The 25,438-nt window shown below is 57.6% G+C and overlaps 1 protein-coding gene across 1 annotated transcript in view; it reads left to right on the forward strand.

The window, feature by feature from the left end:
• Positions 1 to 25,438, forward strand: part of ATP2B3 (ATPase plasma membrane Ca2+ transporting 3) — a 48,297-nt gene that overhangs the window by 11,510 nt on the left and 11,349 nt on the right. The window contains exons 7-19 of the mRNA XM_058534935.1: positions 652 to 816; positions 1,157 to 1,371; positions 2,170 to 2,412; positions 2,817 to 3,058; positions 5,861 to 6,095; positions 10,633 to 10,812; positions 10,919 to 11,006; positions 11,679 to 11,785; positions 12,936 to 13,127; positions 14,975 to 15,188; positions 16,666 to 16,877; positions 18,009 to 18,116; positions 19,834 to 20,016. Of these exons, the coding sequence (XP_058390918.1) occupies positions 652 to 816; positions 1,157 to 1,371; positions 2,170 to 2,412; positions 2,817 to 3,058; positions 5,861 to 6,095; positions 10,633 to 10,812; positions 10,919 to 11,006; positions 11,679 to 11,785; positions 12,936 to 13,127; positions 14,975 to 15,188; positions 16,666 to 16,877; positions 18,009 to 18,116; positions 19,834 to 20,016 (2,384 nt within the window). The remainder of the gene's footprint in view (positions 1 to 651; positions 817 to 1,156; positions 1,372 to 2,169; positions 2,413 to 2,816; positions 3,059 to 5,860; positions 6,096 to 10,632; positions 10,813 to 10,918; positions 11,007 to 11,678; positions 11,786 to 12,935; positions 13,128 to 14,974; positions 15,189 to 16,665; positions 16,878 to 18,008; positions 18,117 to 19,833; positions 20,017 to 25,438) is intronic.

The following is a 25,438-nucleotide window of genomic DNA, read 5'->3' on the forward strand; positions in this document are numbered from 1 at the left end:
GGCCACCTATTCCAGAGAGGAGGCAGGAAGTCTCCACAAGGAGAGACGTGCGAAGCTTGCCCACAGCAGCCCTTTCCAGCAACAGTCACTGGCAGCCAGGGAGCAGGCTGAGGGGACCTAGGGCCATGATGGAAGTCAAGGGGTCCCCCAAGGGGCTGGTGGGAGAAGACACAGCCTGAGTAGGGAGCAGGGGAGGAGAGTGCGGGGGCTCTTGGGCCTCCCTGAGGGGAGCAGAAAGGTGCCTTGGACACCAGTGGGCCGATGAGTCAGCTCAGGGTCTGGAACGTTCCTTGGGCCCTAGGCCTCTGCTCTCAGGTATTGAGATTTGGGGCTGGCTGCCCTGTCTGTGTGCCCGAGTTACTCGTGCTTGTGTCTGTCCTTCCTTCCCCTGTGAGGCCCCAAGAGAACCATCTCTGTCCCTCCCAGGACAGCGCTGGAGCCGCCCGCACACCTCAGGAGGGCCTGGGCTGACAAGGAGAGAGGAGGGAGACAAGCTAGCCCCCGTGCCATGTGACACTCGGAAATCAGAGAAACCCCCAAACCCCGTGTCCTCTTGTATGGTGTGACATGTCTTTCCCTGTGAAAGCCCCTTGTAGCTGTCACCCCAGGCACTGGGCCCTAACCTTGGCCATGGGGTTCTTCTGTGTGCAGCTAAGAAGCAGGATGGGGCGGTTGCCATGGAAATGCAGCCCCTGAAGAGTGCAGAGGGCGGGGAGATGGAGGAGCGGGAGAAGAAGAAAGCCAACGTGCCCAAGAAAGAGAAGTCTGTCCTTCAGGGCAAGCTCACCAAACTGGCTGTGCAGATCGGGAAAGCAGGTGGGAGCCGAGAATGGGGCAGCCCAGGGGCCACCGATGGGCGTGGAGGACACTGGGGTCCTGGACAGAAGACCAGGCTGTGAAGAGCAAGTGGGAAAGGGATGTGCCAGGCAGCAAGGGGACAAGCCAAGGGCAGACCATGGCCATCAGGGCCTGTTCCAGCCCCCCTCTGGCGAGCATAGATTCCCAGCCCTCCGGGAGGCCTCCCCCAACACAGGCTTTAGTTGGTGCGGGCTGCAGCATCCCTTACCTCCTCTTCCCTCCTGCTCTCTCCCTCCCTCGCCCCTGCTGACCCCACTTCCCGCCCCCACCCTCTGTGGCCTCTGTTGTGGTTGGGCAGGGCTGGTGATGTCCGCCATCACTGTCATCATCCTGGTCCTCTACTTTGTGATCGAGACCTTCGTTGTCGATGGCCGGGTATGGCTGGCAGAGTGCACACCAGTCTACGTGCAGTACTTCGTGAAGTTCTTCATCATCGGTGTCACGGTGCTGGTTGTGGCTGTCCCGGAGGGCCTCCCTCTTGCTGTCACCATCTCCTTAGCTTACTCTGTCAAGGTAATAATAATAAATACAATAAGAATAAGAATCCCTTGATACCAGGACACAGACCCAGAAACTGGGGTGTGAAGCTGTTAAGCAACTTGGATGCAGTGGGGACTGGAGAGAGTTTGAGATCACTCAGGGGAAGAGCAGGGACCCAGAGCTGAACTCGGACATCCTCCCCGACCCGGCTTTCTGGCCACAGTGAGATGAGCCGGAAACCAGGCAGGTGGTGGGATGGACCTGGCATCTGCAGGATGAAGGCAGGGAACACAGAGGGGCCAGGGAGTTCAGGGTGCTGGTGCTGTTTGCAGAGGCAGGGGCAGGGAGGAAGGGCATTCAGGAGAGGACCGAGGACACTGGAGACAGTGGGTAGAGCATGGCAGAGATGGGGGGAAGAGGGGGAGTGGGGGAGCAGCAGGGCCAGCGGGTGACCTGAGAGGGGGCTATGAGCAGGGGAGTTGTCTGGGCAGCAGGGAGGCCCTGGGTGAGCTCTGGGGAGAGCGGCCACCCAGAGTCGACCACTCAGCGTGTCTGATGAGAGTCCTTACATCTTACAGGCCCACTGCCTAGGCTTCACAGCCACTCTGCAGCCACACTGAGCTGTGCCTTTGGGCACTGCTGTCAGCCCGGTGGTGAAGGTGTGTGCCTGCTGACTGATGCCCCCCGGGCTGTTAGTGCCACATGGAAAGCTGGTCGGGCAAAGCAGAGTCACACATGACGTTGTGTTGACCACCTCTTGCTCCCTTACCCCATGGGCCAACCTCCCCAAGGACAACTGGCTACCCAAGCCCCTGCCTGTGCCCTTTACAGAAAATGATGAGGGACAACAACCTGGTCCGCCACCTGGATGCCTGCGAGACCATGGGCAATGCCACGGCCATCTGCTCGGACAAGACAGGCACGCTCACCACCAACCGTATGACCGTGGTCCAGTCCTACCTCGGGGACAGCCACTACAAGGAGATTCCGGCCCCCAGCGCCCTGACCCCCAAGATCCTTGACCTCCTGGTCCACGCCATCTCCATCAACAGTGCCTACACCACCAAAATACTAGTGAGCTGAGAAGGGGCAGCAGGCTCGGCCAAGTGGGGGTGGGCCAAGGGCAGGGGGCCCCGCCGGGGGTACAGTGTGAGCTGTCACCAGGGACTCACTAGGCTCTCTGAAGAACATTTGACCAGAACTACAATGGTCTCTGGGGTGCTGATCACCCTCTGCCTCATCCCTGAACCCAGTACTCCTGCCCTGGCTGCTGGTCAGGGCCCACGGGTTCTGGAAGCCCCTTCCAAGCCCAATGAATGGTGGAAAACCTGCCTGTATAGTCTCTAGTGGAGGCCCTCCTCAGCTCCCTGCCACCACACCCTAAAGATGTGGTGGCCGCAGCCAGGCTGGATCCCCAGGGGAGCAGCAAGGAGGGTGGACTTGGCTCCCACTCCATGCTGATTCCCCTCGCCTCACAGCCTCCAGAGAAGGAAGGCGCTCTCCCACGTCAAGTGGGCAACAAGACAGAGTGTGCCCTGCTGGGCTTCGTCCTGGACCTGAAGCGGGACTTCCAGCCTGTACGGGAGCAGATTCCGGAAGACAAGCTTTACAAAGTGTACACCTTCAACTCGGTCCGCAAGTCCATGAGCACGGTCATCCGCCTACCCAACGGCGGCTTCCGCCTCTTCAGCAAGGGCGCCTCGGAGATCCTACTGAAAAAGTGAGTAGGGGCCAGGCGCTGGTGGCTACCTGAAGGGGACGGGGTTTCTGGTCATATTTTTGTGGTAAAATAGACATAATATAAAATTAGCCATTTTAATCACCTTAAAGTGTACATGTCAGTGGCGTTAAGTGCATTCACAATGTTGTGCACCATCACCACTATCCAGTTGCAGAACACTTCATCACCCAGAGGAAACCCCACTCCCATTAAGCAGTCACTCCCACAGATCCCCTTCCTCTCAGCCCCTGGCACCCACTCATCTCCTTTCTGTCTCTATGGATTTGCCTCTTCTGGCCTTTCACAGAAATGGAATCCTGCAATCTATGGCCCTTTGTGTCGGGCTCCTTTCTCTCAGCATGTTTTCAAGGTCCATCCACGTTGTAGCATGTGTCAGAACATCATCCCTTTTGATGGCTGAATAACGTTCCATTGGATGGATATATCACACTTTGTTTATCCGGTCTCCTGTGGATGGACACTTGGGTGGTTTCCACCTTTGAGCTACTGTGAAACATGCTGCTGTTGATCATTCATGTACAGGTTTTTGTTTGAACACTGTTTTCAGTTCTCTTGGGTCTATACCTAGGAGTGGAATTGCTGGGTCAAATGGGAACTCGATGTTTAACTTTTAGGGGAACCACCAAACTGTTTTCCGTGGGGCTGCACCATTTGACATTCCCACCAGCAGTGCATGAGGGGCCCAGCTTCTCCTCATCCTCACCAATGTGTTATTTTCTGGTTTTTCTTCTTGTTATTATTATTCCAGCCATCCTAGTGGATGTGAAGTGGGATCTTGTGGTGGTTTGATGTGCGTTTCCTGATGACTAGTGATGTTGGCGCCTTTCCTGTGATCCTTGGCCATTTGTGTGTCTTCTTTGGAGAGAGGTCTATTCGAGTCCTTTGATTTGAGGTGTCTGTTTATTGTTGGGCCATGAGAGTTCTCTGTATATTCTGGAGACTAGATCTTTAACACATACCTGATTTGTAAGGATTTTCTCCCATCCTGTGAGCTGTCTTTTCACTCTCTTGATTCGTCCTTGGGTGCACAAATGATTTTTTCTTTTATTGTTTGTGCAGGGTTTCTTTTAGAGATGATGAAAATGTTCTAAAGCTGACTGTGGGAATGGTCGCACAGCTCTGTGAATATACTAAAAGCCATTGAATTGTACATTTTAAATGAGTGAATTGTGTGGTGTGTGAATTATATTTCAATAAAGCTGTGAGAAAAACTGAGGGGGAGCATGCAGCCCCGCCTCCAAGTGCCCCGCCCCCCAAGCCCACTCAGCTTCTGCACCTCCCCTTGGCCTTGGCCTCTCTCTTCCTCAGTTTTGTAGCAGCTCTCCCCCACCCTCCCCCGCCCACCTGGCTCCTCACGTACTCCAGAGCCACCTTCTAAGACACAACCTGATTGTGCCTCTGAGCTCGTAGCCGGCCTTCCAGGGCATTCACGACAGAGTCCTCGGCGGGACATCCGAGGCTCCCTGGCTCCCAGGACGACCAAGTACGCCCCCACCTGGCTGTGTCCTGGTCTCTACCGACCGCTGCCCCACCCAAAATGCTCTCCTCTGAAACTCTGTCCAGGCAAACACAGCCTCCCCAGCCCGGTGCAAAAGCCACCTCCTCCCTGAGGCCGTCCTGCTGGGTCCCAGCAGTGCAGCGCTGGACTTGGAGGCCCCACCCTCTTCCTGTGCTTCTCCTCTGGAGTCGGGCACTGGGCTCCAACCCCACCTCTGCTCTTTGCTGACTGTGGGAACATGATCAAGTTACTCCCTCGCCCCGGGCCTCAGTTTCCCCCTGTATCATGGCGGTAGCAGGAATACTTACCTCCTGGGAGTGTTGTGAGAATTACACAAGTGAATCCACAGAAAGACCAGGGTCCGTGCCAGCTTTTGCTGTGCTCATGACTTACCACCCTGGCCTCCATAGCCAGCTCCTTCTCTCCTTCACTAGTCTGTTCGGGACCCCCACTCGCCCTTCCACTTCGCCTGCCTCTGGGGCCCTTGGTTCCTTTGCTCTTTCCTCTTCACACCTGAATCCTGCAGCCCTCCCACCCTGGCCCTTCTGAGAAGCTTCCAGGATCATCAGGGCCCATGCTGCAGTTGCTGCCTTGTCACGGCCCCACTCCATGGCACTCAGTTTATGCTGATGTTCCACACTGTTGCCCTGAAGCCCAGTGGGGCAAGAGTGATTTGCCCCAAATCCCATCGAGTCTCATCAAGTCCCCGTGGAGCTTCGCTCCAGCCTCCTGCCCGGCTCTCCTACACCAGTCTAGGAGTTTCCAGCTCCTGGAGCTGCCAGAACAAAGTACTGTAAACCTGATGGCTTAAAACAACAGAAAGCTGTTCTCTCCCAGTTCTGGAGGCCAGAAGTCTCAGATCAAGGTGTGAGCAGGGCCACGCTCCCTCCAAAGCCTCCAGGGGAGGTCCTTCCTTGTCTCTCTCAGCTTCCAGCAATGGCTTTCCTTGGCATGTAGCTGCCTCACTCCATCTCTGCCTCCATCGTCCCATGGCTTTGTCCTCGTGCATCTGTGTGTCTCTGTGTGAACTCTTCTCTTTTTACAAGGACACCAGTTATTGGATTGAGGACCCACGCTCATCCAGTATGACCTCATCTTATCTTTGCAACAACCGTATTTCCAAATTAGGTCACATTCTGAGGTTCTGGGAGGAACATGAATTTGGGGGGTACATTATTAGGCCCCACGCAAGCAGAGTGCCTCCTCCTTGGAGAAGCATCTCTGCCTTGTCAAATGGAGGGCTCAGGCTGATGCCCGGCTCCTCTTCTGTGTCCCCACCCCAGGTGCACCAACATGTTAAACAGCAATGGAGAACTGTGCAGCTTTCGCCCTCGGGACCGGGACGACATGGTAAAGAAGATCATCGAGCCCATGGCTTGCGATGGTCTCCGCACCATCTGCATCGCCTACCGGGACTTCTCTGCTGCCCAGGAGCCTGACTGGGACAACGAGAACGAGGTCGTGGGCGACCTCACCTGCATAGCCGTCGTGGGCATCGAGGACCCTGTGCGACCTGAGGTAGCCACCTGCTTCTCTGTGAGCAGCCTGGGTTGTGGGGATCGTTGGAGGGGCTGTCAATGCAAGGGGAGAACCACCCCTTTCTCCCGCCTCCCTGCCTGTCACACCACTTCCTGCCAGAGTTAGAGGTGGAGTGAACTGCCACCTGCTGGAGTCTGGAAAGGTGAGCGTGGCCACAGCACCCCAGACCAGACCCTCCCCGGTGTGCCTGACCCCCATCATCCTCTCACTCTTGCACCCACATGGAGTCTCTGTCCTGCCCGCTGGAAGGCCCCCTCCTGCTTAGCCTCCAGCCCTGGCTCAGGCTCTGCCTCCACCAGGTGGGAGGCAGTGGCAATTAAAACCTTGACACCCACAGGACTGATAGACTGGAGCAGGTGGTGAGGGGGAGGGAGGAGCTGGGCACGACTCCCAGGCTCTGGTTTGGCGAAGTGGCAGATGGCAGTGCTGTCACTGGGCTAGGAAGTTCTTGGTCGAGGTTTGCTTGGGCTGAGTGAGGTTCAGGACATCCCCATGGAGATGTCAAGTGGGCAGGTAGCTGTAAGAGTGGAGAGCTCAGAGCAAAGGTCCTGGCAGGAGAGAGATTCCAGAAGCATCTTTACATGAGTAATGTCTTGGAGTGGGCATGCAGCCTGAGCAGAGGCAGGAGGAGCCTGCGAAGGAAACTTGAAGGAATGGACTAGGCAGGGAGGGGAAACTGAGAGGGCCATGTGGCTGAAGCAAGAAGGTAGCTTAGCCCGATCATGGCCAAGGTGGGCCCTTGACACTGGGAGGTCACTGGAGACCTTGACCTGAACAGGTTCCGTGGGCTGGTGAGGCAGGGAGCCAGCACATGTGGACAACTTTACTGAGAGCTCTTCTAAAGAGGGAACAGAGAAACAGGGCAGAAGCTGGACAGAGTGTAGAGTGAAGGAGCAATGGAAAGAGTTGTTGCTCCTTAAAGGTGAGAGACCCTCGAGGGAGGGCAAGCTTGTCAGGGATGTAGGACACCAGGTCCCAGAGGGAGTGTGCAAGGTACAGGAGGTGCAGGTTGCCAGGGGCATTGGAGGGCCCCTCTCTCTCTGCTCCCAGGGCCTCTCCAGTGGCACCCCGCCCCCTTGCGTCAGGATCAGGGCCACTTTAATCCTGCCGATTAGCCTGAACACATGTATGTGTACAAGCTGCCCTGGGAGGTGCTGAGACAAGGGAGGAGAAGCTTCCAGGCTCTCTTTCGGGAGACAGGCACTCATACACTAGACCAAGTACCAAACCCTTGATTCACAAGTCAATGCTTTCCATATCTGAACACCAGCCATGCGTTGTCAGCGACGGCACATCCTCACATTCCAAGGAAATAGGGACCACCATGTGCAGAGAGGGGACACATGGAGGCTGGCCTGGGAGGAAATGGATGGCGGCAGAGGGGAGAGGAGAGACTTCCTGCCAGGGAAACAGGCCCAGCAAAGGTGGGCGGTGGGTGGAGCAGTCTGGGAGAGCAGGGGGAGAGAGCACTGCTGAGGGTGGCAGGACCACCATCAGGGACACAGGGCCCGGGCCTTCCCCTTCATCGGACCAGGGGAAAACTGAGGCACAGAGTGGAGGAGGGCTGTGTCCACACAGCAAAGCCAAATCACAAAGCCATGTTGTCCTTGTATAGACCTGATGGCCTTCCCCTTCGGAATGGAGCCATTCACCACCACCCCCAACACCCCTACATGGCTGCACACCCCTGGCTAGTGTTCTATGCTGCTCCCAGGGTGATGGGTGTCCCCTCCTTACTTCCTGGGAGGTGTCAACAGTAGCAGCTCTAACCTCTTCTGCCCAGCTTGCTGGGGCTGTGTGAAGCTGCCGGAAGGCCAGAGCTCCTGTTGGAGTGTCTCACAGACACAGGATGGTGGTGTTCTCGGCCTCCCAGGGCCTGGCCAAGGCCATTTCCGCACCATCATAACCAGCCTGCCCTTCCCTTCCACCTCAGCCACGTGCCTGGATGGAGGGGTGTAAAGTGTGAAGCAGCTCACAGCCGTATAGTGCAGGGAGCCCTTCTTGCCTGATTCCCCAGGCCAAGGAGCCCTGCAAGCTTCTCCTAATTTCTGGCATAAATATTTGTTGAACGAATCGAAGCTTGAGTCATAGATATAAACAGAACTGCAGCAGCCATCTTCTGGTCCAAGTCGGCTCATTTACAGAGGCATCAATGAGGCTAGACTGGGGCAGGGAGGATGGTCAGATGGAACTGTCTGGAACAGCTGCACATGGCTGGGGCAAGGCCCAGCCTTCTCCTGGTCAGTACTCTTCTCAGAGTAAGATATTATTGTTGTAAGTTTTCATCGTAGAAAATGTGGAACACAGGCAAAGTCCTGAGACAGATACAGTGAGGAGCCCCCACAGTGGCTGCCACTGCGGAGAGGACCCGAGGCCGAGCAATGGGCTGCTTGGTTAAGATCAAGAAACAGCCTTGGCAGAAGGGTCCAGGGAACAGGACAGCTCCTCTCTGGCTTGAGAGTGGCAGAGTGAGAGTCTGGGCAGCAGACGGCACCGAAGGCCAGGCTGGGGATGCCAGGCAGACCGCAACAGAGACTGGCCTGCCAGGTGGTAGCCCAGTGGAGTCCCGGGTGCCAACAGCAGGAGGGTGGATGGGGCTCCGTGAAACCTGCTAAGGTGCTTGGAGGTGTGGGGCCGGGGGATCTGTGCCCTGGGGGGCCGCACGGACCCTGGAAGTGGGCTGTATTAATGCTGGAGGGGGCAGGGGCTCCTCCAGACATGAGGCTGGCTGCCATGCTGTGAGGCCTTTGTGAGCAGGCTGGCATCACAGCTGGGCTGGGGCTAGACTGGGACTACAGGGAGGCAGGTGAGGAAGGACAGTCACCCCATGTGGGAGAGAGCAGCTGCCAAGGGAGGAAGGCTTCCCGCCACCTGGCTGGGAGGCCCAGGGCCTTTCCGCAGACAGTGAGCCAGGCCTCGGCTGCGCCCACTCAAAGGAGGGTCTCAGGCTCTTCACGGCCACTTGGTGGCAGCAGAGGGGTGGCTTCCAGACACTTGAAGGACAGAAGGGAGCTCGCTCGAAGGGCAGTGTCTCCCTGTAGCTCATCATCCAGCACCCCAAGATCCCCAAAGAGCAAAAAGTATCCCTGAGGCTGAGAGCAAGGAGACACGTTATTGGAGGTACAGGATGCAAGGCCCCTCCTGGGTCTCGGCCTTCTGGACCACTTGGCAGTATTGGTCATGGGGATCATAGGGTCACAACCCTGAAGTGGGGGCCCCTCTGGATGGGCCTTGTGCCTCCCCTCTTCTCACACCCACTCTCTCCTTGGGTGAGATCACAGCCACTCTACACCCGCCTCCCCCGCCCCCGCCTTGGGGGCCTTGGGAACCATCAGCATGCCGGGAACTCCCAGGTCAGAGTGCACCTACACCCCACCCGGCCCCACCTGCCACCCACCTCCCCTGGGATCTCCCAGCTGCCCCGCCCCACCCCCACCGCCTGGCTCCTGCTCCTTGGGCCACCACGTCTGTACGGCCCAGCTCACCCCCTGTCCTCGGGCTTCTAGGCCTGGCCGCTGGGGTACACCCGGGACACCGAGCGCTCTCTCCCTCTCTCTCCTCAAGCTCAGACTGTCCCCGGGGCTTCTGTCTCAGCCCCACGGTGCTCACTGGGAGCCTGCAGGCGGGCGCACTGGGCCCATCGGACAGAGCAGGGAGCCGGTCTCCCCAGGCTGCACCCCTTGCAGGGGCTGCTTCCAAGCATCTCACAGGCCTGGGCATGACCTTATCCAGTTCCCTGAGCTCTGAGCCCATTTCTCCTCCTCCTCCTCTCCCTTCCCTGGCCCCTCAGGCACCACCGTCTGCACGTAAAACCTACGGCTGCAGAGGTTTTCAGGTTTATGTTGCTGTGAAAAATGGGGAGACAAGTGATCGCGGTGCCCAGACCTTGGCCACAAGCCAGCTGACGGCGGGAGCCTGCCCTGAGTCACGGCCCCAGAGGGACGAGCCCGCAGTGGCCCTGCCATCCGGCACATTGGCTGGGGCCAGAGGTGCCTTTCTCATTCTTCCAGAGCCAACTGACACAGCAACCCTGCCAGCCAGCGTGGGAGCCGGGCCCATCCTGGCTCAGCAGCTCTGGGTCTCCACCCTGCAGTAGAAAAGGAGGTTGACAGAGCTGGGGCATTGTATGGTCACCTTCCCAAACACTACTCCGATGGTGCTCGTCGACAGTGTAAAAGCTTCTAGTGGCTTCTCCCAGCCTTGCTTATGGTGTCAGGGACTGGGTCTGAGTCGTTGCTGGTCCCCGGAGCCTGGCACAGTGAAGGAGGCACCTTGGGGAGGGAGGGATGCTGAGGGACTGAGGGAGGCTCCCTGCCCCCTTCGGGCTAGGCTGGCAATGGCGGCAGAGCAGACAGGCCATTCTCCTTGCCTTCTCTGGGTGCCCCTCCGCAGAGGCCCTTCCCCGAGACCACAGGGAAGGCTGTGGGTCTGCAGATCTGGATGATGGAAAGGATATGGCCTGGACATAAATGTGCCTTGCCTAGATGACCCCACCCACCTCTCTTGTCTCTTCCAGGTCCCTGAAGCTATCCGCAAATGCCAGCGTGCTGGCATTACAGTCCGCATGGTGACCGGGGACAACATCAACACGGCCCGGGCCATTGCGGCCAAGTGTGGCATCATCCAGCCAGGGGAGGACTTCCTGTGCCTGGAGGGGAAGGAATTCAACCGTCGGATCCGCAATGAGAAAGGCGAGGTAGGTCCAGCCCCTCTGCCCTCCCGCAGTGGGGCTGTCCACAGTTCTGGCTCTTTCTCCCCACCCCACCTCTGCTCTGCAGCGTCTGTGTGCTTCCCCCTCCCAGATAGAACAGGAGCGCCTGGACAAGGTGTGGCCCAAGCTGAGGGTCCTCGCCCGATCATCTCCCACTGACAAGCACACTCTGGTCAAAGGTAATGGAGCTAGCTCACCCCTGCTCACCCCTGCCCCGTCCCTTCCCGAGGTGGCATGGCACTGGTTGGGTGCAGCCATCACCTCCACGTGTTCTCTACTCCCAGACACCCCAAGCCAAGCTCCCAAATGGGTCTCCAGGGCCTGCTTAGGAAGCAGGGTTCTCAGCTCTAGACCTGTTGCCACTGGAGACTTGCTTTGTGTCTCAGAGCAAGTCCCTGGCTCTCCCTAGCCTCAGTTTCCTCATCAGGAAAATGGGGATAATAACAGAGACCCCGTCAAAGGGCTGACACACCAGAGCTCACCCCTCCGCTTCTCTGAGCTAACAACATGAATGAAAGACACCAGTAGAGGCTGGCCTCTTGTCATAACAGATGGGGAAACTGAGGCCCAGGAGAGGGAGACATTTCTCCAAGTCACACACTGCTGGGCCCCTGCCTTCTACCAAATCACATGGCCCTGTATCACCTCACTGGGTGATGGGCCAGGGTGCGACAAGGGGGATGGGGCTGCCAGTCAAGGTACAGGGACTTGATCCCAAAGGTGACAGGGAGCATGGAGGATTGGGGGCGGTAGACACAGTCACAATCCCAAAGGGTTTCCAGAGCCAACCAGCCCCCACAGCCCCCGGGGCTGTCACACAGGGCCACAAATGGCGCTACTCTGTGTTTCAGGGATTATCGACAGCACCACTGGCGAGCAGCGACAGGTGGTGGCCGTGACAGGGGACGGCACCAACGATGGGCCAGCCCTCAAGAAGGCGGATGTGGGCTTCGCCATGGTAAGCCACCCGGTGCCAGCCTGGCTCCCCACCCCAGGCTGGGCCTTGTGTCTCAAGGACATTAGCTTTTTGCAGGAAGGTGGGAGCTAGTGTTGAGGCAAGTTGCAGAGTGCCAGAAGTTTCTTTCTCTCACGTTCTGGCCACTTGGGCCTCCTCAGGCTCTGCTGGTCAGGGGACACACGTGTGATTTGTTTAAAGGTATTTAGTGTGATGATGCCCGAGGTGACAGTGGGGCCCGGCCACATTTCTGTGAGGCAGGGGCCTTGTCAATTGTGCACCTGCCTCACCCACTCCCAGTCCAGTCTAAGTGGATGTTGGTCCCAAGTGTGATGAGCAGAGTCCCCAAACAAGCTTTTCCTCTGTGCTTCTCTCCTGTTGTTTATATGGAGCTGGTTCTCTGTGTAAAACTCTGACCTCGCTGAGCAGGGTGGCCAGGTGGCCGGCCCTGTCCCCATGGCCTTCTACGGGGAGCTGTGCTCAGCCACCAAAGGCAGAAACCCAGCGAGCCCCTCTCCCCACCCTACCAAGAAGGAGTGCCCTTTACTCTGCCACATTCGGTACAGCCTACTGTGTGCAGGCACCGTGGGGCATGGGCCAGGCCTTCCCAGAACCCGGGACCCAAAGAGAACAAGCCCCAGCACCCTGGGTCTTTGAGAACTAAGCTGAGCTGCACGGGGCCTGGCCTCAGGGCCAGACAGGGTGTGCTGTCCCTGCATCTGAGGCTTCGAGCAGCAAGGATGGGGGTCCTCCTCCAGACACCCACGTGTGGGCCGGGAGGACCTGTCCTAACTCTGCCAAAGGTGTCCCCGTCCAGCACTCTCAGGGGCTCCTTATGTAGCAAGCTGCTCTAGCTCGCTAAGACCGGACAGAAGACCTGTTGGTGGCCAGACGGTGGCAGCTGGGCCTTGTGCGTGAGGCCACGTTGGTAGTCCCGGTGGTGGCACCCTCTTTGTTTATGAGCAGAGCCCCTCACCATGCTGGGAGACAGCCTGCCATTCATAGTGCTAGGACATGTTGGATGAAACGAGAGCTGTTCCCAGCTGGTGGGGAGCTTCGTTTGGAAGGGAAGGTGGGGATCCAGCCCTGGCGGGCTGGGTGGTCCAGAGGGGCTGGGAAAGGGGCCCATGAACACTGTGTGTGTGCCCCCCAGGGCATTGCAGGGACTGACGTGGCCAAGGAGGCCTCGGACATCATCCTGACTGATGACAACTTCACCAGCATCGTCAAGGCAGTCATGTGGGGCCGCAACGTGTACGACAGCATCTCAAAGTTCCTGCAGTTCCAGCTGACAGTCAATGTGGTGGCCGTGATCGTGGCTTTCACGGGCGCCTGCATTACTCAGGTGGGCGCTGGGGGCCATTGTGCCCAAGGAGAACTCTGGTCTCTCCCTCCCACAACCCATGGGGCCCCTCCCGCCTTGTACACCTGGACCTCAGTGCAGAGGGCAAGCCCAGGGCCCCCTCCGAGGAGAGTGTGGGCTGAAGAGCTCCCGCCTGAGGGCCCAGTGTGAGACCCAGGGTTTTTCTTTTCTGCAGATTTGTTTTATTGAGATAAAATTCACATACCAAAAAATTCCCCTTTTGAAAGTGTACAATTCAGTGGGGATTTTTTAGTACATTCACAATGTTGTGCAATCATCACCTCTATCTAATTCCAGAACATTTCCATTACCCCAAAAGGAAACCCTGTTGCCATTACCAGTCACTCCCCAGTCCCCTCTCCCCCAGCCCCTGACACCAAGCCATCTACTTTCTCTCTCTACGGACTTACCTATTCTGGACATTTCAGATAAATGGAATCAAATAATAGGTGGTGGTTTGTGTCTGGCTCCTTTCACTTAGCACAATGTTCTCGAGGTCCTTCTGTGTTGTAGCACGTATCAGTACTTCATTCCTTTCGATGGCAGAATAAGTTTCCATTGCACGGATGGAGCACATGTTGTTTCTCCATTCCTCCAGCAATGGTCACTTGGGCACAGTGCTGCTGTGAGCACACGTGGACAAGGTTCTGTGTGGACCTGTGCTCCCACTGCTCGTGGGTTTGGACCCAGGAGTGGAAGGGCTGGGGCGAAGAGGAACTCTGGATTTCACCTCTGAGGAGCCTCTGCCCCTTTTTCAATACTCCAGTTCTCACCATTAGTGAGCATCCAGAATTTATTTGTCTCCCTTTCAAAGGTTTTTTTGTTTGTTTGTTTGTTTGTTTTTTGGTGAGGAAGATTAGCCCTGAGCTAACATCTGTTGCCAATCCTCCTCTTTCTGCTGACGAAGATTGGCCCTGGGCTAACACCCATGCCCATCTTCCTCTACTTTATATGTGGGACGCTTGCCATAGCATGGCTTGATAAGCGGTGCATAGGTCCGCACCCGGGATCTGAACCCACAAACCCCAGGCTGCCGAAGCAGAGCACACGAACTTAACTACCGTGCCACCGGGCCAGCCCCGAAAGTTTTTTTTTTTTTAATTGAAATAACAGTTACATAACATAAACTGCACCATAATAGCCATTTTGACCATCTTAAGTGGTTTTTAGTACACTCACAATGTTGTGCAACCATCACCTCTATCTAATTCCAGAAGTTTTTCATCACCCCTGTACCCACTAAGCAGCCACTCCCCACTGTCCACTCCCCCAACCCCTGGCACCCACTCATTGGCTGTCTGTCTCTGTGGATCTGTCAGTTCTGAAAGTTTCATAGGAATGGAATCATACCATTCCTATGTTGTCCTTTGTATCTGGCTTCTGTGATGCTGATTTTTACCCAGCAACTCTGAGGCGATGAGGAGAAGGAAGGTCCAGGGCAGACTTTCTGCCTCTCGCTGCCCCTTGGGTGTGGGAGACCAGGAGGGCACCCATCAGTCAGGCTCTTTCACGGTGTGGGGCAACTGACGGGGGTTGTCAGCCTCCTGCTAACCATTTGGACCACATCTTCTAGATCACTGCCACCAGGGGAGAGAAGAAGGGAGACTGGGAACATTTTAAGAGCAGGAATCAGAAAGACCAGAGCAAGTTCTCTCCTAACCTTCAGAAAAAAGAAGGTGGGGAGGTCTTGATTGTATGGGGAGGTCAGATTTGTTGCATTTTCAGTTGAATGACATTCCAGTGACATTGACCTCAAGCTGAGTTTCTTCCCAAGAGTGGGGGAATGGGGTTTCCAGCCCCACTTTGGAGTGACTGCCTTCTCTCCACAGGACTCTCCTCTCAAAGCTGTACAGATGTTGTGGGTGAACTTGATCATGGACACGTTTGCCTCTCTGGCCCTGGCGACAGAGCCACCTACCGAGTCACTGCTGCTGCGGAAGCCATACGGCAGGGACAAGCCCCTGATCTCCCGCACCATGATGAAGAACATACTAGGCCATGCAGTCTACCAGCTCTCCATCATCTTCACACTGCTCTTTGTGGGTAGGTTGCCCCGGGGCACAGTGCACTATTGCCAGACGCACAGGCTCCTACCCTGTCTGTTGGTGGAAGGGACAGCCGAGCACCCAGGGACCTGATTTTCAGTGAGGACCCCTTGGTCCTCACCTCCCTGCTGTCCCTCTCTGTGTATGCCCCACTGAGGTGTCACAGGCCCCTGAGCAGTTGAGAAACTCCACTGCTCCGTAGAGCAGGCAGAATGTCTCATCCTCCACCCAGACCCCGATCACTCACTCATCCGTCCATTCACCCCACGACTATTTCTCCAGGGGACAATGACCAGAGAGCTCTGCTGGAAGTTGTGGGAGAAGGAAGACCAGGAGAGAAAGGGGAGAGGAGGAGGGAGAGGAGAGGGAGGAAGGGGGGAGGAGGAGGAGAGAGAGAGGGGGTAGAAGAAGGTGGGGCAGAGAAGGGAGGATGGAGGGGAGGAGGGAGAAGTGGAGGGAGGAGGAGGGAGAAGAGGGCAAGAAAGAGGAGGGAGAGCAGAAGGGGGGGAGGAGGAGGAGGAGGGAAAGGAAGGGATGGAGGAGGGAAGGGAAAGAGGAGAAAGGTGGAGGATGGGGGGTTAAGAGGGCCAGGAAGCAAGAAGGGGTTAGGGCAGGGGAGGGAAGGCAGAGGCCAGAGACCCGACAGCTGAGGGAAGGACGGTGGGGGAGGCTGGGCCAAGCGAGGGCGGGGAGAAAACCGCAGGGCCCCCAGCCGTGGTGGCTGCATGCCACGGCCCAGATACAGAGAACCGAGCCCTCAGAGCCCGGGCTCCTTCTTGGAAGCCTCGTCAGTGGCGGCTATCCTCGGCGTGTTCTTCTGTGCCCTGCATCAGCTCCTTTGTTTGTCTGGATTGTTGCTTTGTCTGTTTGTGGCCTCTCTCCCTTATGTCAGGGCGCTCTCCATGTGTCTGGCAACCCTTGATCACGTGGTGGCCCGGGTCACCGTCACTGTCCTCCAGGTCCTGGTGAGACTCAGCTTTCAGCCCCAGTTCCTGGGAGCAGATTCAAAGCTCAGTGTGCAGGGACGGCATTTGCTGAAGGGCAGGAATCACGGTGTGGGGGCCCACAAATGTCAGTATCTGGGGGCCTCTTGCGGGGGGCCTTTCTCTTGTCTCTTGGGAGCAGAAGCCTCTCCTCTCCCACCCGAGGGCCTAGCCCCACTGTCCCATGCTAGGGACAGGGCAGAGGAGGGCCGGCCCGCCCTGAGCCCTGCAGCCTCCGATTCCTCCCCAGCCCACCCCACGCAACTCAACCAGCGCGTAAATGATAAGAGAGGTGCTCTGGGTCTGAGGAAGCCCGTGCACAACATTCCGTCTTAACTTCTTCATTCCTGCCCCTGGCCTTGGCTGTGAGCTTGCGTTTGCAACCCTGTGAGGTCAGGGCTGCACGCGGCCTCCAGCGCTGCTCGGGGGACACCGGCCAGGGCTGTGTCCTGCTCAGGGCTCCGCTTCCCTCACATGCGCCTCGGCTTGCAGGGGAGCTCTTCTTCGACATTGACAGCGGGAGGAATGCGCCCCTGCACTCACCGCCCTCGGAGCACTACACCATCATCTTCAACACCTTCGTCATGATGCAGCTCTTCAATGAGATCAACGCCCGCAAGATCCATGGCGAGCGCAACGTGTTCCACGGCATCTTCAGCAATCCCATCTTCTGTGCCATCGTCCTGGGCACCTTTGCAATTCAGGTAGGAGGGGTGGCTTCACTCTTGGAAAGGCAGGAAGCTATCTCATCCCCCTTCACAGGAACAGTCCTGCCCCTCCAGGCATTCCCTGTGACCCCACGCCCTCTGTGCACATCAGAGCAGGACTTCTTCATCTTTAAAACATCCCAGCCTTGCCCTGAGTTAACCCTCCGGGTTCCAGAGGTGTTTGGTGGGCCTTCCTCAGAACGGACTTTCCCACAGGTCCCTCCAGTTCTGCCACTCCCATTTCTTGATTCCTTGGTGGGAAGCCACTACAACTCCAGAAGCTTCCTTTGGAGATGCCCTCTGTCCCCAGTGCTGAAACACTGGCCTCTGCCTGCCACAGTGTTGTGGACAGGCTGGTCTGTCAGCTCTCCAGGAGGGGCTGAGCATTCAAAAATAGGGTGTCCTAATAGAAAACGTGAGGTATAGTGAGGCCAACAGGCCAGGATAGTTTGTTCCTCATGGTTCTCAGAGGAGGGGGCCTGCCACGCCATTGGGGACCAAGTGGGGAAGACCTGGGTTGGTCAGGAGGCAGAGGGGAGAGTGGGGAACTGTGGGTAAGAAAGAGCCTTTATTGCGGCTTCTGGGGGAGAAATTGTGCAGTGGGGTGAGCAGGCTGAGGACTCTCTAGTGGGAACAATTTCAGGGCACTGGGGTATAGAGCTGTCCCTGGTTGTCTGGGCCATGGCCCTGGGTGATGAGTGTGGAGGACAGTGCCCTGGAGGGCGAGAGCCCAGGAACGGAAGTGGTTGTGCTGTGGGCACTGGATTGGTTGGTCTGTATTTCAAAAGCTTAACCCCAGGAGGGAGGGATGATGAGGGAGCAGGAGGCCTAGGCAAGGTAACTTGGTGACCCTGTCATCAGGGTGTCCAGAACGAGGCATGGCTAGCATTTGCATGCAGGGCAAATGTTAAAGCATTGAGTTTACAGAAGCTGGAAATGTGGCTAATCCACAGCCGGGGGAACCAACAGACCATCTGATTTTCTGACCAGGAAGCCAGACCTGCAGGGGGCTGGGCTGGCCTGGAGGGCAGGGTGGCCCCCGAGGGCTAGAGGAGGAGGGAAGCCTCAGTAGCTGTGATGAGCTGGGCTCACCGCTGGACACACCTCCCTCACACCTGTCTCCTGCAGATTGTCATCGTCCAGTTTGGTGGGAAGCCCTTCAGCTGCTCCCCACTGTCCACGGAGCAGTGGCTCTGGTGCCTGTTTGTTGGCGTTGGGGAGCTGGTCTGGGGACAGGTGAGTGTCTGCCTTGTCAGTTTTCCCAGCCCCCCTTTCCCATCTGCTCTGCTACAGCACCCGTGATGGGCACGATGCCAGGGAAGTGTGCGTGGCCCAGGGCCCCCTGCCCAGCTCCCTGATCGGGAGCCTCGGAGCCTGCGCCTAGGAAAGCATGCGGTGGGCGTGTTCAGGTGGGCAGCACCACATAGCAGGGCTCAGGCCTGGGACATGGCACAACCCAGGTGCAAGACCACAAGTGACAGCGTCAGCAGAGAGAACACAAAGGGCCATGGCTGGGATGTCACAGGGCCCTGGCAAAGCCACCCTCCACTCCCCTTTCCATGATAGGAGCTGAAAGTCGTCTCTTAAAACTGGGTGGCTGGGAAAATTCCCACATATTTAGAACTAAACAGCATCTTGCTAAGTCCTCTGAGGAGCAAGGAAAAAGTGTCGAGGGAAATGAGGAACTACTCTGAGCTGATGGAAAGTGAAAGTTGGACACCCCAAGCTCTATGGGCTGCAGTTAAAGCCGAGTGCAGAGGGCAGTGCAGAGTGCCCAGTGACTACATTAGCAAGAAAGAGCCTGGGTGCTGGGGCTGGTAAGGGCACAGGAGGGGCAGCCCAAGCCACAGGTGCACAGCAGGCCTCTGAAAGCATTTCTCCATAATTCTAGAACATTGGTGTAGGAGGCTGGATCCAGGATCCACTTTGCCCTGTGTCTCAGTCAGCTCAGGCCCCCACAATGAAATACCACAGACTGAGCGGCTTCAACTGCACGTGTTGTTCTCACACAGCTCTGGAGGCTGGGAGTCCAGGATCAGGCGTCCGTAGGGCGGGTCCGGGAGAAACGAGGCAGGAGCTTCCAGGTCCCCTGCCAGTGGAGTCATGCGGCAGCACAGTTTCTCCCAGCAGCGATGTGTGACAGCACGCACGGAGTACTGCCACCAGGGGAGCTCCCCTGGAGCCGCGGTGTCCAGGGTCTTTACTGGGGGTGGGTCCTGCGGGCCTGGAGCGCCCGCATGCCTGACCTTAGTTACTCAGTCTCGGCCCCCGGGAGCTCAGGCTGATGTGTGCGGCCCAAGGCCCCACTACAAATCACGCTGTCAGCATGCCTGGCAGGGCCCTCGTCCCCAGGCAAACCAAGACCTTCTCATCAGGCAGGACGTGCCAGGGGCGTAGAGGTGCCCTCCCAGGAGCCAGGGGTCAAGGCCAGACCCCTCCCTGGCCAGGCGAATCTCCTGCGGCACACCCTATGCAGGAAGGTTGCATTGGCTGCTGTCCGGCCCTCTGGCTGGCTGGGAGTCTCTGGAGAAGGAGCCACAGGAGTGCACATCACTGCCCCCTCACTGGGAAACGTGGCTCAGCCCCCAGCTCCCCAGGGACTGCTCTTGGTCTGCTCTCTGCTGAAACACTGAAAACAACACCCTCGAAAGGAAAGAGGCTGGTGTCTCCCTCTGGAGAGCAGGACTTGGCACCAAGCAAAGGTGGCCCAGGCCTGCAGCCTCAGAGACCAGAAAGGGACGTCCATTCCCCGGGTCCGCCCACAAGAAAGAGGCATTTAGGAAACAGTGCATGACTCTGGGGGGTGGGGGGCACAGACACCAGCCTAAGCCTGTGTCAGAGGAAGGGGGGCAGTCTGGGTCCCTTCCCAGCCCCAGAAGACCTCCTACTCTGAAAGGCCCAGCCCTGCTCTGATGGCCACCTCTGCCGGCTGTCCCTCGCCTGTGACCCCCAGGTCATCGCCACCATCCCCACCAGCCAGCTCAAGTGCCTGAAGGAAGCAGGGCATGGGCCTGGGAAGGATGAGATGGCTGACGAGGAGCTGGCCGAGGGGGAGGAAGAGATCGACCACGCCGAGCGGGAGCTCCGCAGAGGCCAGATCCTCTGGTTCCGGGGCCTCAACCGGATCCAGACGCAGGTAAGCTGCCGTGCAAGCAAGCAAGAAGCAGAGAAGGGATGAGAAGAGCCGGAGACTAACAGGGAGACCTTTGGGTCTTGATGCCGTGATCACAAGGGCAGTTGCTAGTGTCCCTATGCCATCCCCACAAGTGCCCACTGGCGGTTGTGGTGCTGAGATGGCCTGTCCCCAACACTTCCCTCAGAGCTCAGGTGGCCCTCCGTCCCTAGTGGGCACAGGTGTCAGCTAAAGGTGTGTGCTGTGGCCAGTGGCTGTCTCTCACAGGGCACGGACCACCCGCTGTCCGTGTAGCTGCTGGAACTGGCCCTGGGCACCAGGAAGTGATATTCTTGGGATGAGGTAGATGCCCATTTCAAATAGCCTTTGGCAAGCTCACCACTCACTGGGTTATCTGGTAAATCCTGTGGAAGATTTCATTCAGGAAGCAGACTCTGTTCACCCCAATCTCCAAATATCAGGCTGGTGAAGGCCGAGGCCGTCGGCTGCAGTCTGCCATAAAGACAGGCAGCTGCAATGAGCGCCCACGAGAGCCAGCCTGCCAGAGCCACCCCCGATCTGCCCCCAACCCTTCCCGGCCGGCCTTCTTGCCAGAATGTTCCATACTTGCTATCTCTCCATGTTCTTCCCTTGCGCTCACTCGTGATCTCATCGTGGCCTGGCCTCTGCCATCAGCCTCCCAGAGGCAGTTCTTGCCAAGGTCTTCGAGGCCTCCTCCCGGCTCTGGGGTTCAGGCTGTCCCTCTGTCATTCCTGCTTCAAGGCTCCTTCCCAGCACCCTTCTGGAAGTCTAGTTGGCCCTGCTCCCCCTGATGGCTTGCTGTCCCCTTTCCATCTTGCTGTCTGCCCCTTGTCTTCACTTGCCTGGCACCCCTGCCTCCCGCTGAGACTTTGGTCGGCCCTGCTGTGGCTCTTACATGCTGAAAATCCTACAGACCCAGGAGCTTCTCCTTCAGCCCTTGCCCACCTCCCCCACTAGGCCCTGTAGACACCCGTCTCTTCTTGTCCTATTGCTCACGGCCTGCCCCTCCCCTCGCAGCCTCCAGATGGCGACCTAGTGACCCTCACTCACCGCCTCCTCATCCACTCACCGCCTCCTCATCCGCTCCCCGCCAGAAACCCCAGCGTGCCACACCAGCATCAAGATGTCCCACAACACCCACATTGGGCTTGGCCCAGACCACAGGCCCCGCTGCCCTAAACCCACCTACTCCCAGCCCCCCAGCCCCTGACCAATGGCTCCATCACCTCCACTGCCCAAGCCAGAGCCCCAGAGCCATCCCGGACCCTCTTCTTGTCTCTTCCACACGTGGTGCGTGGGCATGGCCCATTGGCTTGGCTCTGCCCCCTGAAATGTATGTCCCCAATACAGCCACCCCTACCCCCATTCTCTAGGCCCAGCTACCAGTGTCTCTGCCTGGATCAAGGCTCCCTGCTGCCATCCTGGCCCCCTGCAGCCTTCTCTCAGCATAGCCCCGTGGTGACACCTATCACTCCCTGCCCCTCCTGGGCTTCCCACTGTCCCGCCTCTGGCCTTTCTCCATGCTCTGTCCAGGACCCGCAGCCTCACGGTCCCTGACCCAGCTCCAATCGCTTCTCCTCCTGGGGCCCCACCAGAGGAAGGGACACCACTATGACCTGGCCAGGCCCTTCTGTGGAGTCTCTTTAAGCAGCTTCCTGCTGTGGGCCCCTTGGCCTGGGGCAGGCCCTGAGACCACATCTCTCCCCAGTGTTTGCCTCCAGCCTGTCACACATAGCCATGGGCTTGTCCCAAAGAATCTTCCATGCAATGCGCCCAAAGCACCCTCAGCAGCCTCTGCCTGCCTTGTCCCAGGTCCGATGCTCCTTCTCGATGCGCACGGCTTGCCAGCTGCTCCCACACAGCCCCTGGGGAACTCATGGGGCCCAGACTCAGAGCACCCCTCCTCGCCTCCCCAGGCCCCAGCCTCCCTCCTGCCCCACCAGCCTTTGCTCAGCTTGTCCCCTCTAACGTTACCCTCCACACCATGGCCATGTAGCCTCTCTCCCTGTCCTAAGGGTGAAGTCCAGGGTCCTGACCATGACCTTCAAGCCCTGGTCTCTTGGGCTTGAGGAGACCACATGCCCTGTACCCCTGTAATCCCTGCTGCCTTTCCAGACATGCACTCTGCTCCCCTGCGTCACTGTGCCTCCATACTGGCCACTGTCTCTGGGCTCTGAGCCTCCCCAGCTCCTGCTGTGTCCCCTCGGGGCCCCTCCTCATCCTGCAGCAGCCCCCTCAATGGCCACTACCTTGTGAAGCCTCCTCAGAGTCCACTCCCTCCCATCACTGTGGGCCCTCATGTGCCCACAGCACACACTTATGGCAGTTATTTTTCCACACGGAAAAATAACCAGTGAGGAGCAGAATGCCCCGGGGAACTTTCCAAAGCTGCCAAGTCCTGGGCTGCCCCCAGAGCTCGGGATCCTGTAGGGCTGGGTAAAGTGGCACCAAAGAACTCCAAGATTAAGGAGCTCCCCTAGGGTCCAAGGGGCTTCTCCAGTAGAGAATCAGTAGGCCAGGTTGGGCTCATTCTTCTTGGTGTCCCAAGCCCCTAAGCCAGCTTAGCCAGAGAAGAATGTGCTGTCTGGCCCAAATGCTGAGCGCCCCCCGGTAGAAGAACAGGAGTAGCCTTTGTAGGCAGATGTCCAGGTCGCCCCCATTGCCTCCCGGCCGCGCAACTGTGAGCCACACCCACCCTGTCCAGGCCGTGACGGGCTCTCGTCCATCGTGCCCGGTTCCGCTGCAGAGCCTGGAGCCAGCTCGAGCCCAGGGGAATGCGGCTGCACTTGCTCCTCTGCTCAGCCCATTTCACTTCCATCCATGAGGCTAAGGCAGTATTGGCTGCTAACCATGTTGGCTTTTCTAGCAGCTGAGACAGCAGCCCTGCCCCCATCTGCGGCATCTGGGGGGAGGTCAGTGTTGCCTCGGCCACCTGTGTGTGTGGCATCTGTGTGCCTGTGGGCTCTTGGGCCTGCCACTGCTGCCTGGCTAGTAGAGCGGCAGTCCCCTCAGTCAGTCTTGGAGTTCTGGGCCGTTCTGACCATCAGTGCCCATGTAGACACTGGCGGGTCAGGGGCCCAGAGGGAAGGGACTTGCCCAAGATCACCCAGTGAGAACGTGGGCCAGCCAGGGCCCAAGTCTCCCTCCCGCATCCCCTAGTGCACTCCTTGTCCTCTCCGTAGAGACAGTCATGCCTCCACAGGGTCTTGACTTTATGACGTCAGATTCACCACACTCCTCTAGAAAGCTGAACCAGTCAGTCACTTTAGCTCACTTTTTAAGAGCATCTTTCTTTTTGATTCAGAATACCTGCTTGAAAAACAGAAATAAAGCCCAGGAGAAATAAAGCCCCCCAGGTAGTATGTCCACCTCAAGCCAAGAGAAACATTCTGTAGGCAGCTGGCCCTAGATTTCTGGATTTTGCGAACCACAAAATTGCTCCCCAGATTTCAGAGGCCAGCACAGCTTGTTATGTTGCTAAGTGAAGGCATTTCATAACCTGCTACCTGCTCTCACCATCATTCCGTACTAACATATTAGTGCACCAGACAGTTAGGGTGTCATTCCAGAATAAAAGTGAGTCCTGGAAACCCAGAACATGGAGCTTTTCAAAACATTCATGGTGCGGTCTATTTCTCATTCCATTATAAACCAATGAGAAGCTTCAGCAGCAACTGGGCTTCTGGGGCGGGGGGTGGGGGGGGAGATGACAGTTTTGTGGTATTTTGAGTGAAGCCATCATCCCATCGGGACACCACATGGAGAGAACAAAGCAGAGGCAGGAAAGGCATCTTTCCCTTCTGTCGTCGCCTTTGCCACAGTAAGAGTCCCCTCTTGAGACAGACCTGTCTCCATAGCCTTGGAAGCAATCTAGGGAGGCAACGCCCCCCAAAGAGACGGCAGCATCATGGCATGTGTCATCTTCCTTCAGTGCGGTGGGGCACACTCGGCACTGTGGCAGCCCCCGAGGGCGCTCGCTGCGCCTTCCTCACTGTGCTCAGTCCTGGCCGGGAGCTTCCCCTGCTCTCAAGCGGGATATGCTGGGAGAAGGGGGGCCGGCAGCCAAGTACACATGATGTCTTTTCCACAGTGCGTCCAAGGGTTGAAATACTGACATCTTCATTTTGGTTGGGGTCGGGGGAGTCCGAGCACTCAAGCTGCCTTCTATCAAGAAGCCTGGCCCCATGTCAGACACCCCAGTGAACCTGGTGGCTACCACATAGCCACTGCAGGGCTTCAGAATGAGGCGGGGCCCCTTGCCTTGGGCCCAGAGCAGCTAGCCAGTGCGCTCCAGGCTCCAGAAATGCATCCTTGCTTTGCTGCTCGCATCATCCAGTGAACTGTATGGCACTTTCCAGAAATCAGATCCACCTTCTAAAGCCAAAGATTTCCCCCCTCCCACTGAGGGCATTCCCAAAGAGGCGGCCAAAAGTGCACCACGCTGGGCTGGGCTCCCAGAATCCAGGCACATGGTCTCCAGATGGGGGGATGTTTACTGTGGCCGCTAGGCTGCAGTTCCCTCACACCCGGGTCTGATCTGCTCCCAGACCCACATGCCAGTCAGAGGCAGGGTCAGGAAGTCCAGTGAGTTCACCCAGGTGGTTCTCGTTTCCTTTCTGACTCCTAGGAAGCTAAAAGGGTAGGGAACAAAGCAAAAGCCATCTTTGCTCCCTGGACCCTCCAGGCTCTCTGCTCTCCCTCCGGCCATGCCTGTGGCTCTGTGGGAAGGAGTTCTGATATGACGAAGCAAGTGCTTTCGGAAAACCCCCTCCCCTCTTTTTAGATCCATTCTTCCGCTGAGGCTTCCCTCAGGCGTCCCTCCCTCACTGAGTGGCGGAGCCGCAGAGGACAGTGATGGTCGCACCTCCCAGCAGGCCAGGGCAGGCTGGCGTAGTGAAGAGCAAGAGATGTCCCCCGCTTAGAGCAATGTAAATGGAGGGAAGGATGGGCTCAGGGAAGGGCCCCTGTCCCCATGCCATCAAGGAGCGCTGCCCCAGGGAGCCTCTTTTCTAATGGGAGCATATCATATCCCTCAGGTGTGTTGGGGCGGAAAAAAAGGTTGAGAAGTACTGACCTAGGATAACAAAGTATTGCCAGACACAGGTATTTATTGATGAGTGGCTTGCAATGAGCATATCGTGAATGCAAATGACTCTTTCTAAAACGTTTGTAGTGTGCCCTGATTGTTCACCCTGCCCTCCCAGTCTTCTGAGTGCTAATCATTTGCTCAGCAAACCCTCTCTTGGTGGATGACGCAAAGGCTGGCCTCAGCCACGCCAGAAGCACCGTCAGCTACCAGGGAGTGGGGTGACCTAGATGAGGCTTTGCTGTCACGATATGTGCCCAGTGTGGCCCCTGTCCTCACCCAGCCCCACCCCCGTGCGGTAGCCGGGACAACAGTGCA

Source organism: Diceros bicornis, chromosome X, assembly GCF_020826845.1.
Source record: "Diceros bicornis minor isolate mBicDic1 chromosome X, mDicBic1.mat.cur, whole genome shotgun sequence".
Classification (NCBI taxonomy): Eukaryota; Metazoa; Chordata; class Mammalia; order Perissodactyla; family Rhinocerotidae; genus Diceros; species Diceros bicornis.